Source organism: Egretta garzetta, unplaced genomic scaffold (genome assembly GCF_000687185.1).
Source record: "Egretta garzetta isolate BGI_Z169 unplaced genomic scaffold, ASM68718v1 scaffold314, whole genome shotgun sequence".
Classification (NCBI taxonomy): Eukaryota; Metazoa; Chordata; class Aves; order Pelecaniformes; family Ardeidae; genus Egretta; species Egretta garzetta.
In genome coordinates, this window is record NW_009259531.1 from 677,773 (window position 1) to 697,899 (window position 20,127).

Genomic DNA, 20,127 nt, shown 5'->3' on the forward strand with positions numbered 1-20,127 from the left:
CCTACTGGAGATCAGTAAAGTATTCTGCAGACACGTGTGTGAGTGCAGCATACATGTGTGGCCTTAACTGTTTGCTTTTTAGTATTTCTAATGCAAGTATTTCTAGCAATCTATTAAAGTTGCTCTTTTTAACATACTTGGTTGTATTAGCTGCTTGATAAAATGTGATTTGAAAAATGTAGAGACTAACACTGTTAAATCCTTCAACCCTGGAAAAACCAACTGTAGTGTTCAATAAGCAAGACGCAAATAAATCTGGGTATGGCATGTGCTGGCTGTTTGGATACTACCCAGCAAGCATTTGTTTTCCTCTTTGATGAAAAATACCATAGTTTCAGTTTTCTTACTTGATTAAACTAGCTATCCCAGCAGAAATGCTGCACACTAGAAGCCCTTCAGAAGTTAGATAAATTCATGCAGCCTAATTCCTCTCTAAATACAATCAGTTTAACTGTAAAGGACAGAAATCTTTTTTTTTTTTTTTAGTTCTTATTTCTCTTTACCCATTTAATATACTAATTTAAAAATCCACAATGATTTTTAACTAGAAGTGGTTTAATTGTACATTTCAGTAAAAAAGACAACCAAATCATATTTTTGGAAAAAATGGGGAACACTGAAAAATCTGTTCTTGTTTATTTTTTGTGTAAAATGGGAGGAAATTTGAGAAATGCAGGATGAAACTTTTTGTGCCGAGCAATCTTAAGCAAAGCAGTTGCAAAATCATGTGACCAGTAAAAGTTGTAATCCCTTGTGCAGAAAAGTTGGGTTCCTTGGTAGGTGGTGTCTGAGACATGCTGGTTGGTGTACCAGAAGAGAGGAAAACTTAACTAGCTTTTATTCTTGATCTTTGACGCTAAATTTCTTGAGGACAGTGAAATGCACAACCTGGTGTGTAGAAGGTAAAGCCGTCTCATTGGTTTTAGGCAGTTCTTTAAGGAACTTAAATCCATTTAATGTTCAGTGGGACAGCTTTCAAGGGGAACATAAATTGCCTCAGTCTCCTGGCAGGCTACTGGAAGATGAAAATTCTTTTGGGAGTAAATATAGACATAACTATAAAATACAAATTTTGTAACATATATTTTAATGGTCTTGTGCTACTAATTTGACAAGAAGCCATTACCATATTAGCTGCCAAAAAAGGGCTGTGAGAAGGTGGTTTTAGTCACCGTTCAAAACTCGTTGACGAAGACCATTCCTACCAGATCACTGCCTCAGGAATTTGTATTTTATAATTGTGAAGCAATAACTGGAAGGCAACAGAAGTTTCAGGCTGCCTTGTGGCTGGTACCTGCTCGGCCAGGACCGTGGTAGATGACAGAGTAGCGAATGACCCAAGCAGACTTGTATGACCAAATCAGAACTGTCAGTTTGCTAGAACTTCCAACCCCAAATTAGGACCACAAGTAAATGAACCCTATAATAAAAATGTTGTTGTCGGTATTTAAAAGATCAGCATAAGCATTAAGCGGTTACTTATGGATATCACTAACCTCGATCTTGGTATATATCCAGTCTAACGACCACGTTCATTCAGTGCCAGAATGCAAAGCAGTTCAGACTGTTGTGGAGGAAGATGGGTATTAAACATGTAATGAAATACATAGGCAGCAGAGTGTAAGGCCACAAGGTGTCCTGGTGCCTCTGTGCAGCCTCTTCAACTGTTTGGAGCCTGGACATTAATTTGGGTTAATTCGGGCCTGTTTGGCTGAGAGATGTAAATTGTTCTGATGCAATATGTGCGTGTACATATTTCTGACTTGCCAAGTATGTGTCACACAAACGCTGGCCTTCCTTAACAGCATTTGGGACTACTTTTTAAACTGCTGGGTCAAGCGGCTTGTTGAGAAAGACCCTCACAGAACACAAGGGGCAAATTGTATGCCAGTTAGCAAGTTAGACCTCATCATAGGAAAAAAATCATGTAGCAGGACAATGGGAGTAAAGATTTTTTGTCTTTGCTTATTGAAGTTAAAATAGACTAGATTATCAGCTTGTACAAACATCTGGCGTAGCTGAAAAAAGGAAGGAGGATAGATTATTGTGAATGAAAGAGTTGATAATAACCTCTTGATAGTAGCCTGGTGTGGAAAGATTCCATGTTGGCTAACAAACACTTGTTAAGGAGTGTACGCAACAGGCTCTGTTCACCAATGTGCTGAGTGTATGAAGGCTTCTTGAGAATAAATATGGTGCTTAAGTATTCTGCTGAAGGGGAAGGTTTGGCTTATCAAGGTGTAGGATTATAGCACAAGGCTCTTAAAACATAATTTATGGAGGGTGTATAAACCAACAGATGTGTTTTGTCTGTCTATGTTCTTGCTTGGTTGGCTTTTTCTCATAGGTGAAATAAAATTCAGCCCTCCAAGCTGGCTGTCAGATGTGGCTGTGTCTATTTAGAGGTCGTCTGGCTAGGTTTCAAATTATAGTGGAAGTGTGAGAGGTGAGATGTGTTAAAGAGCTGTGAGGCGTCCACCAGATTGTCACTGAGCAGTCAAGCTTTAGACGGTGGCTCTTGTCAAGAGTATGGAAAGCGGCTACTGGCATGGTAGTAACAGCCCATATAGAGAGACTCCTGTGGCAATGGTAGAAAAAATATGTCACTGGGGAAATAAAAGAGAGACTGCAAATTCTGCTCTCTTTTTATGAATATGTTGTCTTGAACTCACAAGTCTGGAGAAATTCCACTGAGTGCAGAGAGGGTACATGTTAAGACAAAGTATGGACCCTTTAGGATTTAGTTATTCATTCTGCCTATTGAGCTGGAAAATCACCTACTGTAAAATCATTGTCCTGGCCATAAGGTCAGTATTTCCCTAAATTCTGTGGGAGTAAAAATTAGTATTTCTTTGTCACCTTTAAAGCTTGTTAGGTAGTGAGGATTGTGCGGTATATTGACTACTGAAGTGCTGGGACCCATTAGGGCATGCTAAACTTCAAGCTGCCGTTGTTATGGGCATGACCCCTGGGAAAAGGAAAAATTGTGGAGGTTTTGAATTTTTATAGACCTGACTCTTAATCCTCAGAACCAGTTATACTTAACAAAGGATGACTGAGCTGGTTCCTTTGTGCTTGGATGCTTCTGGAAAGAGCTTAGGTACTAGGCAATAGGAAGACCAGCATGGATAAATTCTCAGGTATACAACGAATGGGATCTTTATAGCCTGCAATGATCCCTATGTTTTGGCCCTAGGTTGGTGCCCAAGATCAATTTTAGTGAAATCCCTTTGGGGAAAAGCAGCGAGCCAAGAGATCTCCTTTTCATCCTGGCAATTTAAGGTAGTACCCAACTTGAGCCTGGCAAGGTTAGATCAACTTGAGAGACCTTTGACCATCAACAGCTACTAAACAGTGTTTCTCCTGTTTGAAACAATTGGCTTATTAAAATTAGCTAGTGTTCCTTCTGATATAGCCAGACATATAAACATTTGTTCACATCCCATTGCCTTCAAAGGGATGTGTGAGGAATGTTCTGTAATAGGCCTGACTGGATAATCTCTGCTGTTCAAAAATATAAGTTTAGAACTGGTTTGAATTTTGCAAAATAAGCTAGACCCCAATACACATATGGTAGAGTGACATTTGGGCATCATTTATTTCCAAACCTGAGGTTTACAGTTCTGCAACTTCTCTTACTGGTTTTCCTCTATATATTCAAACATTTAACTATCCTAAGAAAAAAACCCAAGAAGTAGTATGGCTGTAATGTCCGAGATTTTCTTCAATTGCTGTATTTGTTCTGGTCATGTGAACTCAAGTTTTTAGTGCAGTGTGAGTGGTTATCCCTGGGTTCTGCTGAAGCCAAAGAAAAGAAAAGGCAGAACACAATTTTGCCGATTCACAGTTTGGGAAGCTTGAATGCCTTGTGCTTTTATTATTGTTTTGATCTGGTTTGCCCCATTTCATAAATCTTACACCATTTGATGAAGAAGAATATGGATCTACTTAAGTCGTTCTCTTCTGTGTCTGTGAGCTGTATTACAGTCTGTATGAGAAAAAATAGGGGTTAACAGAAGAGAGAAATGGTTCCTTTCTTGTAAGGTGCTGTGCAAATTCAGCTCTTTTAAATTCAGTGTCTTCTGAGGATATTTCAGCATTGAATAGTCCCAAGTCTGAAATACTTATAAGTATCAAAGCTGTAGGTTTCATACAATTTTCACAGTAGTGTGTCTTTTTGTGTTTCAACCCAACTATAGGATATTACCAGCTTGCTTCATACCATCTATGAGGTAGTTGATGCATCAGTAAACCATTCTCCTAGTTCCAGCAAAACTCTACGAGTGAAACTTACTGTGGCACCAGATGGCAGCCAGAAGAAAAAGGGTATCTTGTTAAACCATACTGGTAAGGATGTGCAATCAGCTATTGGAAAAAATACAAAGAACTTCAAGAATCCCTTAAAAAGCCATCTTTGTATTTTGTTAATAGAAATAAATATATACTTAAAGGAAAATAGTTATGTGGGTATTTTAAACCCCACGAACCTTTTTAAGATCTCTGATACAAAATTGTCTACTCTCCTTTCAGTGTCTCTTAAGCAAATTAGGGTTCCCTCTCCTGATTCTTTGTTTCCTCTTGGCAGCAGCAACAACCCATACGTCTTGTAGTTGTCTTTGTGTACTGCAAGACAGATTTAAGGCCTTTTCAACTTGTACCACCTTAACTCTGCTGATATTCCAGCACTCAGTGTGTGTGGAAGCAGGTGTAGTGGTATGAAGTGGTATTTGCAAGTGCATAGCTATCACTGCTGCTGGATATGAAGAAACAATTAAGCATAAGTAACCTTTATGAATCTACATGTAAAAATTGCACATTTTTCTGTACTGGCACTCTGCCATTATGAAATAGCTTATACTCTGATGGCTTAGTCACCTTATATTCACTCTAATAATAGTTGTATCAGCATAATTACTTCAGTAGATAAAGCATTACTAAATTAAAATACTTAAGTAATACTTCAGTAGAAAACACGGGCACCTTATCCAAAAGGAGAGCCTTGTTACCTCAGTACTTGCATCCACTCAGTCAAGTGCAGACATAAGCAAATTCGCACTGCTGGGGACCTATGTGAGGCGTTAGTACAGCATCGAGCTCCAAACTGGTGAGCCCTCCTGAGGGACAAGTATATCAGTGTGAATGTGGCTCCGTTTAACCTGCCGCATGGCTTGCAGCGTAACCCTGACTAATGTCCTGCAGTCAAGGTTATGTCTGCCTAAAATCTATTGTACAGACAAAAACATTTTTGAGAAGGTTACACGAAATGATACGTTACATCTTGATCTACAGACAAGAAAAAATGTTTTTGCAATGTAGCATGTTAGTTATGCTGATCAGCAAGGACAGTAATGTGAGAATAATGTACTTTCTCTTGTTGGCAGATTTGCAGAGTGCCAGGCATAGAGCTGAAAGCAAAGCTAATGAAGAAGTAAGATGCTCTGAGAAGAAGCAGCGGTCTTCCCTCAGGTAAGGGGAAAGAACCCTGCCCCTTGACAGGCACTGGGTACCTCTGAGGAAACCTCAACCACTGATATCTTGCTTGATTGCTTTATTTTTAAAAATGACGTTAAAATAGAGGAATTACGGGATTTTTCACTCTGGAACTGTCAGCAGATTCCATGGGTGGATACTTTGTATATTAAAACAAAAAAGGAAATCTGTAGCACCCATTACTCAAATTTTCTATTTCTGTTGGCTCTTTGGAGGGCACGCAGTGTCTTTTTAGATGCCATCTGCAAATATTGTGCCTACTAGTGGAGTTTATAGCACAGCCTTTTGGCTAAAAGTGTCCTAAACCCTTTCCATCCTCATAGAGGCCAGCTCCTGCCTTTCTCTGTCCTCCTTCCAGCCCATCTTTTTCACTGGTCAACTCACTTAGCTCCAAGCTTTAAGTCAATCTTGTTTACCAGGTCATAACCAGAGCTGCTTCTCCTTACCACCTTTACTCCTAAAGGAAGCAGCTTTGAGCTGGCACTTGATACAGTTCCAAGCAGGAGGAGGAAAGAAGGGAGCTCACAACAGAGCAGCAGACAATCAGCTTTACAGCAAGAGGGGTGCATAGGCTATGTCTTACAGAGTAAGAGACAAGCAAGAGCTCCCAGCACACTGCCGGCTCCATGCTCCATTCTGCTGAGATGATCCTGGCTTATAGCAGCTGTGGGGTGGCTCAACTCCACTTACAAAGTGTGTTGGTACATTTGGTAGGAGAAGTAAATTCACCTCTTTCTTACCTCACAGTGACTTAGTGGAGTGGCCCTCTCTGCTGCCTCCCACCTGCTGGAAACCACGCTTCCCCGCTGCCACATCAGCTTTAGGTCAACTTCTCCCTTACAGAATTAGTAATTAGATAATACCCATATAGGAATGAGCATGCTTGCTTAGAACCAATATATTTAATGTAGTCTTGCAGGAAAACTGGGATAATTTAATTAATCTTTTTTCTTTTTTTAAAATAAGTTTCAGGATACATTTCACCACATGAAAAAATACCTTTCTGTTGTCTTTCAATGGATTCCAGCCTGTGTGACTCAGAGCACATCCATTTCCAATAAAGCACAAGCACAGTGATTTCTTTTATGAAAAGCTGCAGGTACACTTGCAAGCATCTACAGATTAGATAAAAAAAGGTTTTTAATTCTTCCCTAACAGAATGTACAATATTATTTTGAATGCCAGTCTGGAACAGGGCTTTTTCCTCTGAAAATATGCAACCATGTGTAACTACCCTGTTATCATGAGTTCTACATACCTGATAGATATTCCCTGCACTGAACTTCAGAGTATGTGATAATGATTTGCAATGTATTTTTCAAGTATTAAAATTTTTTACAGCTAAGAAAAAAGTTACTCTCTTAGTCACATGTAGGTGTGCTATTCCTTTTCTGAATTTGGTATTTTAATGGATAGAAAAACAAATCAAAAGCAGATAATTTTGATGCATTTTAATGTACATCAGTTGCTCCAAACCAGTCGTCTTGGTGTATAGGTTTGATCTGTTTCAGGATTTTATGTTTCACACTAAGGCAGAAGTGTTTGCTGAAATGCTGCAGTAATGACATTGAATCCTTAGTTGCATTTGTTTCTTCAGCTGCAAATTTCAAAAAAATAAAAATCCACTTTTGGCTTTCCTTGGATTTAGGAATATTTGTCCAAATACATAATAAATTTATCAGGAGAAGGAGCATTCAGTCTTATTAAAAATGACAACAAAACAGTGCCTCCCTTTTTTGGATAGAGTAAAAAAGCTAGTGAGTTATCCCAGTGAGTAAATCCCAGTACAATCAAATTTCAGATTAAAAGAAGACTAAAATGAATTCTTCTGATAGTAACTCTGTAGAAAATCTTCTGTGAACTAAAGAATACTCCGTGGTTTTGCTTGCTGGCCTAGATGTGGTATTCAGATTCCCTCTGCCCATTAGCAAAGGTTTGCCCCGTGTGAATTTAAGCAACTATTTTTGTTTGATAATCTATTGCAAAAATTCCCTTTCAGTTTGAAGTCCCCCTCCCATCCCCCTTAAAGTCCTGGTTTTGCAAATGTAGTGGTTTTATGAAGAGCAGCCATTTCCACTGAAATCCACAGTCACAGAGGCATCAAATGTTGGGGTGGAATCTTGGCTCTGCTGCATTTGTCCTTCTCATCCCTTTGGTTAGAGGCTTCCGAGACAGAACAAATCTGTATCTTGAGCTGATCAGATCAGCATCAGACAACTGTCAGCATCTCCACTTTTTTCTGCATCTCATTAAATGTGGACAGGACAAAGAATGTCCTGTTCACACTGTGTATGTTGCAGGGATGTTTGTGTATTCTGGCCAAACTGCTAACCCTTGGGAAAGCTCCCTGAGGCTCATATCAGAATCTCACAACGTTAATGCAGAGGCTTCCCCTTTGAAAGCAGCAATGAGGACTTGTAAGAAGGGCACACATTTCACAAATTCAGTCACTTAGGAATTCTAGGCAAGATGTGATTAATATTCAAGATAAAATGGATAGAAAAGTTTTTATCCTGAAGGTGGGAGATGGATGGGTTAGATTTTTCATCTGCTGGAAGCTACAGGCAGGAGTTTTCACCTGTAGGGCTAATACAGGTATCAAGATCAAGTAGCTAGATTCATAGCTCGCTTGCCTGGCTTGTGCGGTACAAAGTGGATGGTGGAAGAGCACTGGCAGGCAACTTTGTGTATTGGGTATCTTCGTGCCATTCTAATTTATATTTCAAGTAGTGCAACAGGGAAAATAAGATGCACATCAGCCTCTTCCTTTTACCCACAGATACACATTCTCACTCTCTCGTTCTTTACTGCTGAAGTGATTTCTCCCTGACTAGTTTTAAACTCTGTGTTATCAGTGAGCATAGCTTTCAGGAAATGTCTTTGCATTTTTCTACCCTGTGCTCTGCCACTGCTCTATTCCCCTTACCTACTGTATCGCTGTGTGCTTATTACTGTCAGGATGACACTCCAGTGTGGGAATTTTAGAAAGGGCTTTCATACACTCCACAAACACTTAAGCAGATGCCTTTTTTTATTAAAAACAAACCAAAACCAAACTAAAAAACAGTAACAACACTTTATATTTTTACACACTGTGCTTGATGCATGGTTAATGCATGCCTGTGTCTTCCCATGTGTATGCAGGAGAGCATTGTGAGGCTGGATGCCAGACGCTTCAGTTCTCAGAAGTAAAGTTCTCTTTGACAGTGGAGCACATCTCTCATCAGTATATAATTGCTTCACTGAGTATATTTGCATGAATATTGTTGAACGTCATTGTGCACGTAAGAAAGCTATTAGAATGTAGGGCCGTGGCAGTACTGGCGTAGTTTTTCTTCACTGTCTTGATGAGAGATGGATTTATTACAGTAACAAAAAAACAGGTTCCCAGTTAACTTAGTTTTCAACAGACAGTGCTTGCTTAATTATGTTGGATCAAACCCAGTGATGTTTTTTCTGGGTTAACTGTGCATTGTCTTCAGCACATGTGTGCAAGTCCCAATGGTTTCCATAGGCAATTCATGCCTGGCAACTTCACTTAGCCAGGTTCTAGCCCCAGAGATCTTTTATGTTGACCTGCTAAAGTGTAACAACCTGCAAAGGTGTGTCTGAGGCAGGAAGGGTACCGAGTTGGCTATGTATCCAAAAAAATAAAGAATATCTGGACATTCCCTCTTTTTTTGATGACAGTACCCTGTGTCACTTCTGGAGTTCAAAGCAGACAGAGTCTTTAAAGCTTACCTGCTTTCCAGGCAGACTCTCCTCCATTCAGGAGACTCTACCTCTATCAAAGTAGAGCAAAAATGATCTTCCAGGTAGGTCAAGTCTTGCGACTTTTATCAAAGAAACTGTAGACCTGTGTCTGACAGAGACATGGGGGACTCAGTTCTGTAATGTCCCTGAACAGTACTACCCTAGACCAGGAAAGCAGTTTGTGCCAAAGCTCTATGGGATCAGCAGCCTCTGGAAACCTGGAAATGTGTTAATAGACTAAAAGCGGAGTACTGGCCACCATACAGTACAGGGCCCATATTTAACAACTGGTGTAGAATACAAGGCCACACTCTGGTCTTAGGTTGACATCAGTGCAGTCACACAGAGCAAAAGAAAGCCTATCTTGTGGTCTTGGAAACTGAACTATCTGAATGACAGGCAGTGACTTAATCAAGAGTTTTCTGCTTATCCTGTTTGTTGTATTAAAAATATTGTTCATACCTGCAGACATCCATTTAAATTGCTGAATTAAATTGTTTGGCATTATGGGCTACAATACTGTAAACCTCTGCCTGATTTTTTTTCTGCCTCATAAATGAATGGTATTTCAGATATTCATTCTCAGGAAATAGTTCTGCTATAAATAAAATTGCAAAGCTGAGCAGAGCAGGAAAAGGAGTTGAGATTCTGAAGCCAGCGGCTGATCTGACCTTATTAATTGTATTTTGGAAAGCGGCGGTTATCTCTGGGTATCCTACCAACACCTCTTTGGGGCTTTCTCTAGTTACTACACCTGTGCTGTTGCCTGTCTTTCTGAAGCAGATACACATGAATGTTTATCTGACATGAGGCTTACCCCAGCACTTCATGATAGCGGTGGGAGCAGTCATGAATCAAACAGCAGGTTTTCTTTGGCATGTCCAAATTAGAGAATCAATTGAATGGTTTGGCCCTAAGACAGAATGTCATAAACCCTAGGAGCATTTTTATTTGTTTTTGCATGTGTGATGCAATTTGAAAGCCTTCTTTGCTTTGCAACATCGGGGTCGATTTATGTGAGGGGAAAGAACAGTCAGTTCAGGCCTATCGACTTAGCAAATCCGGTCATCCAGAATTTCAAGCGTTTGTTGTTTCTTTGCGAACAACTCCTGTCACTTCAAAGGGGCCATTAGTTGTTGGTTTGCAGATGGTGATAACAACTTTAAAGAAGTTCTGCTGAATTGTAATTTTTCTTCCTGCTACAGAGTGAGAACAATCCAGAGCAAAGTGGGTGCTATCGTCATTGTGTTGATGAGAACATTGAAAGGAGAAACCACTATTTGGATCTTGCAGGAATAGAAAACTACACATCCAAGTTTGGGCCAGGTAATTTGGTAATTTATGTTGCAACCTTTTTATCTTTTCTTTCTTCAGTTGCATGTTTCACATCAGGGGCAGTGAATTGTGAGCCTGTGTGATTTGTCTGTAGTGGCTTACTGGAAGGAATAGGATTCTGTGAATACTACAAGATAATTACTGGTGAAGGTTGTATCACAATGGAGTGGCTAATGTGCTGCAATCCTGCTTTGAAGCACTTGTTTGTGTAGCTAAACTTGGAGGTGAGCCTAGGAGAACAATCTTTACATCTAAATTATTAAGTTTAGTCTATGGGTGAGGCGAGGACTGATTTTTTTTGGATGTTGGATCTCCTTTCCCAAGATGATAGCAGCACATATTTTGTACTCATTACTGACCCAAACACTGGAGAATCTGGGTTCATACCTCGAATTTTGGCTTCTGTCCCCAAATTAAAAGGATTTGGATTTCCTCCCTTCCCCTGTCCTCTGCCAAGATTTTACTATTCCACTCACAGTTGTTTTGGTGAATTTCAGATTGATGATGACCAAGACAAGGTAATGTAAAGACTTTTATATGCATGCGCACGCACACACACGCACTCTCTCTCTATATGTGTGTATATTCGTGTGTGTGTATTATTTACTAGTCAGAATTATTAAATGTAATCAAACCAGACAGCTATAATTGCATCCACTTCCTTAGGAAAAATTCACTCTGACGAATAATGCTATCCCTGCCAACTGCATGCTACTAATTAAAACTTTGAAATACTAGATGAGTAACTTATCTTGTTATTTCCTAGGATCTCCTCCAGCAGCTCAAAAACATGACCCACCTAGCAGAGTTGTGAATCAGACTAGATCCCGTTCTCATGAACCTGAAACCTTTCATGCTCACCATAGGAAATCTCAAGTGGTGGATCCGAGCCACATCAATCTAGCTGAGAGTTCATATGCCAAGATTGCAGAAATCCAACAGAGGCTCCGGAACCAGGACTCAAACAAGCACTTTGTGAGGTCTCCCAAGGCCCAGGGCAAAAACGTTGCTCCTGTGCCTCCTGGAAGGGCAGTAAGAAATAAACCTTTTCAAGGGGCACCCATGCCAATGGCTTCCCCAAGTGCACGGGTGGGCCAGAATCTTCCTTACCTCCCCTTGCAATCTCAACAGGTTCACAAGAAGCATAAGCAGAGGGCGAAAGAGAATCACCAAATGTGCAAAACCTTCCAGTCTCCAGGGACAGTTGTGGAAAAGGAACATGTGAGAGACCTGCCCACAGTCATTTTATATGAAGGCCAAGTTGGACAAATGATACAAAGACACGAACACCACCACCACCATGAGCACCACCACCACTACCATCACTTCTACCAGACATAGAAGAGATCCCATCAACATCCTCCAAGAATCATCCCATATGAAGGAAATGCGTCCTTGTGATACCAGAACTAAGGCATTATTATGATTACTATTGTTACTCCATTAATATTCAGCTAGCGTATATTTTAGAGGTTATATGGAACTCTTGAAACTTACCCTATTTATATGTTGTGGAACTCTGCATAGCTTACTTAAACACCTTGTGGATTTTGGGTTTTTTTAAAGTGGCTTGTAAACCAGCAAACAGCCATAGCTTTTTGAGCTGTGATTTAATACAGGTCGTCAACGCACTTCTTTACAAGTACTACTTCCACTGTAGTAGGAAAGATGATACTTCAAACACTATTGCAGACATCTAGCTTACCACTCTGCTGTATGTCGGCTGATCGCACACAAGCCTTTTATCAGGGGAGCAATGTTCAAAGGGTTGGACTCCAGAGATACTCAGAATAACAGAAAATACAAACAGCTGCTACCTCTAGTATTATTCAGATTTTATTTTCTTTTTATTGATTGTAATGTGCTATGGGGGGGGGATTTTAATATACTGCATTCATGTAGCCTGTTTGTGTTCACATCCTTTCAAACTATCTTAATAATTACAAGGAAATATTAGCTATACTTGTCAACAGAGCTACATTTGTACGACTTACACTTTATTTTCTTGGAGATTCTTCACTGACACAAGTACAGTCTGTTATATACTGGGTAATATTTAAATATACTTCTTTTATTTTTGGTTTTTCTCTTGCTTATGCTCCATTCTGTTTGGGGTAACCATCTGAAAAGAGGAGGATGTGAAATGGGGTTTTCAAAAACATCACTAGACTTTACTGCTTGGGCCATAAGTATCATTCATGGGGGGGGGTGAGAAGGAGGGGGGTTGTTAGGGGGGTTTGTTTTGTTTAAATCCACAGTTCTTCGTTTTGAGAAAGAATTGAGGAAAATATACTTTCTCACTTTAAATGTTGGCAAATATATATAAAATATAAATATAAATATATATATATATAAATATGCACACTCTCAGGTACATTTTGTTGTGTTTTAGAAATCTGTGGTTTGAATATTGACATTATGATTTTTTTTTCCACAACAGTGACTTTTTAGAAACGTATGCCATGGCATTTTCTTAGGTGCCTCCAATTTAAATTTCCCCAGCACATACCAATTTGTGCTTCTCCCATTCTAGAGACAATTCAACATGTAAAAAAATATCATTCACAATCATTCTGGCCTCTTCTACTTTTTCTGTATCAAAGGGCTTCCATTCCATGAAGGAGAATGAGACTATATTCACAAGACCTTACTGGCTGCTGAGAAATTTGAAGGTCAAAAGCAAATTGGAAAAGTGAAAAAAAGGGTCAGTACCTTCAAGTTTTACTTTCTGTGGGGCCCAGATTTATAATACATTCAGTTGGGTTTTGTACAGTTCACCATTTTGCAGGTAGGAAGTGACTGAAAAACACCTACACTGCTTTTTGGAACATTAGAGAACTCCTCACATAAAAACATAATTGTTCTATAAACATACTTGCTTTTGGTTTTAATTATTTTAAATGTTGTGGTATTTTGTCTATAGTATATATTGTAAAATGTAACTATCCCACATTGTTATAAGCCCTTTATGATTAGGGTATTTTTTTTCTGACTAGAGTTTTGATCAGTCCAAAATGGAGTATTACCTTACTGCTGACCAGTTTTAGAGGGCTGTTGTCCTTTCTAAGAACATGGAGACATCAACTTTTAAAGAACAGTGGAAAGCCTTGCCTTCTTGTGGAATAGGAATAGAATCACTGCTTCCTGGTAATTAGGTCCATCTCTTGTCTCCCTGGATCAGCAGTTTTTTTGACTTATTGTCCTCTTTAAAAAAGCTGGTTTATTTTATTTTATTTTATTTAGCTGTCAACAGCGTGTTCTGTTAAATTTAACAAAATGTTTTAAAAATGTGTTTGATCTGTGTGACAACTATACTGTTCTGTTTATTTTTAAAATTCCTAAAGTCCAAAAATATTTATATGCAGAATTTTCTGTATTGAAAATATGAAAAGGCCACAAATTTGGTTAGTTACCACTGAGTTGTTCTAGTCTAAGCCTTTTTTGCTGCTTGTGTATCATTCTTTTTCAATGTATATATAATTATGGACTGCAAAAAAAAAAAAGGCATTTATATGTCTAGTAGAAGGAATAAGCTTATTTATATTATAGTGTTAACAAAGTCTGATGTATTCAAGTGACGTACATTATACCGCATGCAAACACACAAGTGTACATTCCATCTAAGAAGGGATGCCATGCTATTTGTTTGGAAGATGTAATTAAAGCTGTTCCCTTTTCAGTAGAGCATATGCCAGAAAGACTGGGAGGTGGGAATTGTTTCTTACTCACCTTTTTTAATGCAGGTTGTTGCTCAAAACCAGAAAACATTCTGGAAAACTAGAGTGCTTTCAGAACTGTGGGCTTTTCTGAGAAAGGGCAGCAAAGGGGCTTAAATGCTCTTTCACCCAAAGATATTTTGCTGGAAAAGATAACAGCACCAAAACCAAAATCCCATCTGATTGATGTGTGAAGTACCAGCTGTGCCAAGCAAACTCTGAAATGTAACACAACTGACCATGGGTCACAGCCTTGCATTGATCTGGTTTGGTTCATAATGTGTGGAGATTCAAAAGACAAATTCTACCGTGCTCAGATTCTGTGAAATACACACTTTAATAACGTGGCATCCCCATACTAAAACTACACTAGCCATGTATGAATATACAGTATCTAAATACTGTGTTACAGTTGTGTTACGTGTATTAAGTGTGAATAACATGTAGCACAGTTTCTTTTCACAGAACCTTAAATTTCCGTATCTTTTAAAAATGTTTGCTTTTCAGTATTTTGTATAGTAATTATAGATGGTTTTGACTAAATGCTTTATTTATTTAACAGCAAAAACTGTGCCAAGAGAACCCCCTGTTAATTAAAGTTTTACTAGTTCAGAAAGTATATTTCCTTCTTCTTGTTGTGGATTTCAGGGGCTTATTGCAATTGCTGTCAGTGCTTGCAGATCCCACTGATGAAAGAGCTTGCATTAACATTTTTGGGAACACGATCAGGCCATAAGGTATGGACTAAGTATGCTATGGTTTTATATTTAAACTATCAAGTTTCAAAGTTAAACTTCTTGTCCCCTACTATTAGACCTGTGTTGAGTAACTGATTTTTCAGTTTGTTATAAATTCTAAAAACTTTCTTTTTAAAAAAAAAAAAAATTTTAAGTTGCTCAAAACTGTGGCTGAATTGAAATTTAAAATAGATGAGTTTCTGGTTAGACAAAAGATTTCATTTCCAAGAAAAACAAAATGAGAGTTGAGTATATTATTACTATTTAAAAGTAAAATGGAGTGGCGTGAAGTCATTTCAAATGGAAACTCCAGCCTTTTCACTTACTTTTTCTGTTTTTACACAAAGCAATTCAGCAAAACTAAGCCAATCCCAAAATTTGCAATATTTGCTGAAAAAATGTCAATTGAAAAATTTTGCTCAGCTCTACCAGCTGGAATTTTGGGGAAGCCAGGTTTTTGAAAAGAAGGATTACTAAGCTTTTAGCACAACTTCATGATCACCTTATAAAAAGGGAACTAAGATAAGGATAGCAAAGTAGAGTCTGTCTCCCAGTGAAATCTCTGGCAAGACTGCCAGATTCCCACTGGCTTCAGGGTGCCTGTAATTTCTTTCCAGGAATGTGGGTTTGAAGTCTACATAATGTGCAGACAGTGATTTCAGTATTTATTTTTTATGCATCTTACTGCTGATGGTTTCGTAGTAGCTGGAAGTAGATGGAAGTTTTATTGTCAGAGATCAAGCTGGTAAGTTAATTAAGATTAGCAGCAAATAGTGTACTTTATACTCACGTCATTGGAGGACCTCAAGGCACTTCCAAATATCTTCGAAACATCCACGTGCCGTTCAGTCCCTGCTAGAAATTAAGACCCAGTTCTGCCTTTGGATGATGAAGTTCAGGTTCTCCTGGCATATTGACCCCTTAAGGCCACACCAAATTAAAAAGCCACATATATGCCCTCTGTAACTGCCTTCCTGCTCTAGTCATCATAAGCACAGAACAGCAAAGTATAGCCGGAGAAGTACCTTAAAGGTGTATGTGTGTGTATATATATGTGTGTGTGTGTGTGTATATATATGTGTCCTCTGGCAGAAGTTAGTGAATGGCACAAGATGGATTCTGACAGAGGTGTTCTTTTATAAAGGGATAAGTACTGTGTATGCTCAACAGTCTACAAGTTGCCACATAAATATACAGATGTAATGAATACTTACTGTTCTCCATATGTCATTGTGTACCTCAATTACTGAATGACAGATTTCATTTGTATTCCAATTAACAGGAAAGTTAGGTCCCTTGAGGCCTATATTATACTTGAGAAAAATTCAGCATGCTAGAGAATTTGCAAAAACATTCACCATAATTTTTGCCTGGAGTACAGGCAAGAATGTTCATGTTTGGAAATGTGTCAGCTAATCAAGTCTCACCTTTAATTACCTTGATGCAATTCATGAAGATCTGAAAATGTGTTTTCAAGCATGACTTATTCATGGTTTTGCTGGGAACCAAGTCATATTCAGCATCCTGTTAGTTGTCAGACTTTGTTTTTTTAAATGTACCAAGCAGAAACATGTTTGAAAATCCATGAAATAAAAATTGAACTTAATGTGTTTTCTAAATAGCTTCTGGAAGAAGATTTCTTTTCTAATGCACTTAGCAGCAAAACCAGCCTCAATTTATCACATAATGATTTATTTTCTTTGCACATTTGACAGATGTTCAGTTGATTTGACTTAGAAGGGGCTGTTTTGGGATTTTTTTTTTGGCTTGTGTACATTTAAAATGTGCTCAGAATGGGCTAAAAGGAACAGATGTAGAAAAGCAAATAACTCTATATTGAAATTACTCAGTAGACATTGAACTGCATCTTATTTGAAGTTTGGATTATAGTTATTAAATAATGAGGCTTTCAATGATGTTTAATTTACTTTTATATTTCTATGTAATTCTAGATAATTCGATCCTACTGAGCTAAAATGATAGAAATCATATGGATGAGGTCTTCTAATTTCTTTGTTTTAAAATAGCTGTGAGGGATTACTGTGAGGGTTAGAGCTGTGAAGAAAGACTGGCAAGGGAAGGATGGAAAGATTTGAGAAGTGTAGGGATAGCCCAGAATTGTCCAACAGAGGGGCGGGGGGAGACAGACAAGAGGCAGGAAAATACTATATGGAGAATTATATTCCTATTACTTTTTTGAATCTCTTATGGTACATTTATTGCTCATAAAACAGCAATGGTTGTTCATAGAATGCTTTTCACTGGGAAAGCTTGAAAGCCTTCTAGAAGAGGTCAATCTTCAGGAGGCACAGGGAAGGAAAGCTGTAGATAAGCACCACTAGGCCTGTGGCAGAATAAGAAATGATGCCCCGGTTTCCCGAGTCCCTGTCCAAGCTGAGGGAAAATGTTCAGAAGCAGAGGTGTTTCTACAGATGTTTTCAATATTCTTCAGAACATGTTTTGAATAGTAGCATCAGTTCTTTTTCTGTTTGATTGCAAACACACATAACTTGGTGAAATGTTGCCCAAAGCTTCGCTATCTGTCCTGATTTTTCTAAACGCTAAGCACTAACTATGCCTGTGAAATCTACTGACACAAAGTATAATCTTTGTATTGCCAGAAGTGACAGACTGGACCTATCGGTTGTCTCAGCCTAGTATTTCAGGGTCTGAGAGTAGGAAGTTCCAGAAGTTTTGTAAGAATGTTGAAGACAAAATGTTAAGGGGCTTCATAGATTTGGCAATGGGCAAACATTAACAATATCAGGCATACTGGGAAATATGTGCACTGTGCTTTCTGGTTTTTATGACATGCTTATGAAGTGGGGTTTGTGTCTTCCTTTGAGTGCCTAGTCCGTATAGACGAAGCAGCCTGTCATTGCTACCAGCTAAGAGATGTACTGCTGTGGTGAGCCTGTACTTTGTGCATGGAGATATGGGGTTCAGATCCTTCTGGTGCTGAGTGCTTATTCGTGCACTTAATCCTTCCCGTTCTGTTCTATCACGAAGAGTAGCACATTGAGGCTTTGTGAATTTTCTAATAAACCACCTAAACAAACTGGGCCAAATTTGTCTTCAGCTTCACAAATGGAAGCCAGAAGAGCCCCATGCATGTCTTGGAATTTGGACCTTCAAATGCAGTTTGCTATATGAGTCATCATTTTTTCTTGTACTAATTTCAGATATTTGATAAGCTCTTTTTATGGTTTACAAGTTTAAAAAGACAAATAAAACTTTGTAGATTAAAACATGCGTTTGGAGGTTGTATTTTGTCTGTTCTCACCGGAGTTTTGTGAACGGTCTTTTTCTGTGGGCTTTAGCTTAAACATAGAAAGTGACTTTGGAGTGGGTGTTTATAGTGCTTCGCTTGCTTGTTCACAGGATAAGACTGTTGATAGATGCATAAAGTGCCACTTGAGGTTGTTAACAACCAGGACTGGTAACTCTAGTTCAACTAAGATAAACAGTGAAATGCTATGGCAATTAGCATTAAGGTCTCACTTGGCCAGTGCTGATTTTTAAAGTCATAGATATGGTGGTTTATAGATACCCATGGCCATGGGGTCTGGAGCTGTTCATTCCATTCTTGCTCCGAGCGCTGTATGGGCTCCTGTGTGGTGCCTGCCCAGGGCATCCTTGCATACTCAACGTGCCATTAGGAAGCAGGAGTATGAAAATTGTAATGTTTCAGTCCGAAGTAATTAACCCTCTCACCCTGCAAGGAGTGGAGGGGAGGAAAAGCTCAATTAAAGAGACTCGGAGTTTCCAGTAAGTGCAAAAGTATGAAGGGAAGCAAAAAGCAGCACTGTGGGCCTCACATTCCTCCTGTCTCTTTACAGCCTTCTCAGGGAATATACTTTACTTTTGATGTCTATAATCACAACTTCTTGCCGTTTGAGTATGCCATCTGTTAAGGCCATAGCCCTCCATGGCTCTGCACATGTGACTTCCATGGGTTTCAATGGGAACTTTGTGCAGCTTTACTGGATCGGCAGATGTAAACAGAGGTACTTCAATTTACACTCGCTTGGAACCAGGGCCCTGGGGCACTCATAGCTTGCGTTGATCAGGGACAGGTTTTTATAAGAATTTTCCTGGTCTAATAAATGGATGCTAAAATCAATTAATTTAAAGATTACAATCTTGACAGCTTAGGAGCCTGAAATATGGAGTCATTTTAGCTAGTGACTATGAATTAAATGAGTAAGGCCTAGTGTTTTCAGGAGTGGGACACGACTGTTGTACCTTACTCTGCTAAAAACATCATCACTGCAACCCTTTTCCTTATAATTGAATCATAAATTCAGCATTTTCAGGGTATTATGTGTCTGCTGATGTTTCTAACAATAGTTGAAGTTTATTTTACTTAGAGCCTTTGTTCATATAGGTACTGCTTTTATTGCCTACAAATGTAAAGGAGGTCCTCTGAACAGCAGATGTCACCGTGAGCGTCCTGCACGCCCTGTTACCCACCTCCCCAGGGATGTGCAGGACGGAGTCAGTCTCCAAAGAAACAGTCAGAAGTTTCTGCTTCCAGGCACACAAGAGGTACGTTCACTATGTCTGACACCCTGACAGGGAAAATTGAGGAGCCAACGTCATTCTGAGGAAAGTAACTGTTCCTTTTCCTCAAGAGGGGCAGCAATGTCTCATACTGCCTCATTACCCCCCTCCGTGATGGTGCGCTGAGTTTCCGCAGGTGCTCTGGGACACGAGACAAGCGGATGCTCACACTCACTAAGGCCTTAGATTCCAAAATGCTCTTCCATCCCTTTAGTCAGTGATAGGAAACGTTTGGAAAGATGTCACCGTGAAAAGAACTTCAACAAGACAATTTTTTGCTGTTGACTCTCTGCTGTGCCCTTTCATGGGTTTAAAATCCACTTATCTGAAAGTGTGCAGTTACATTTTGTCCTTTTTCATCACTTAAATGCATCTTCTTGATCTGAAGAAATAAAAGCAATTTAAAAAATTAGAGATTTTGTTTTCATATGTGCTGCCAAGTCTGATACTGCAAAGTAACTGCTGAATTGGCACAAGCAGTTTGAGAGAGCCAGCAGATTTAGGAAGGGAGAAGATAAACCTTCTTTGCCAAA

At 39.0% G+C, this 20,127-nt stretch overlaps 1 protein-coding gene across 1 annotated transcript in view; it reads left to right on the top strand.

The window, feature by feature from the left end:
* The window catches only part of NKD1 (NKD inhibitor of WNT signaling pathway 1), a 110,065-nt gene extending 98,146 nt beyond the window's left edge, over positions 1-11,919 (top strand). Inside the window, 5 exon segments of the mRNA XM_035893165.1 lie at positions 4,200-4,347; positions 5,382-5,466; positions 5,614-5,622; positions 10,451-10,569; positions 11,345-11,919. Of these exon segments, the coding sequence (XP_035749058.1) occupies positions 4,200-4,347; positions 5,382-5,466; positions 5,614-5,622; positions 10,451-10,569; positions 11,345-11,919 (936 nt within the window).
* Positions 11,920-20,127: the final 8,208 nt, after the last annotated feature.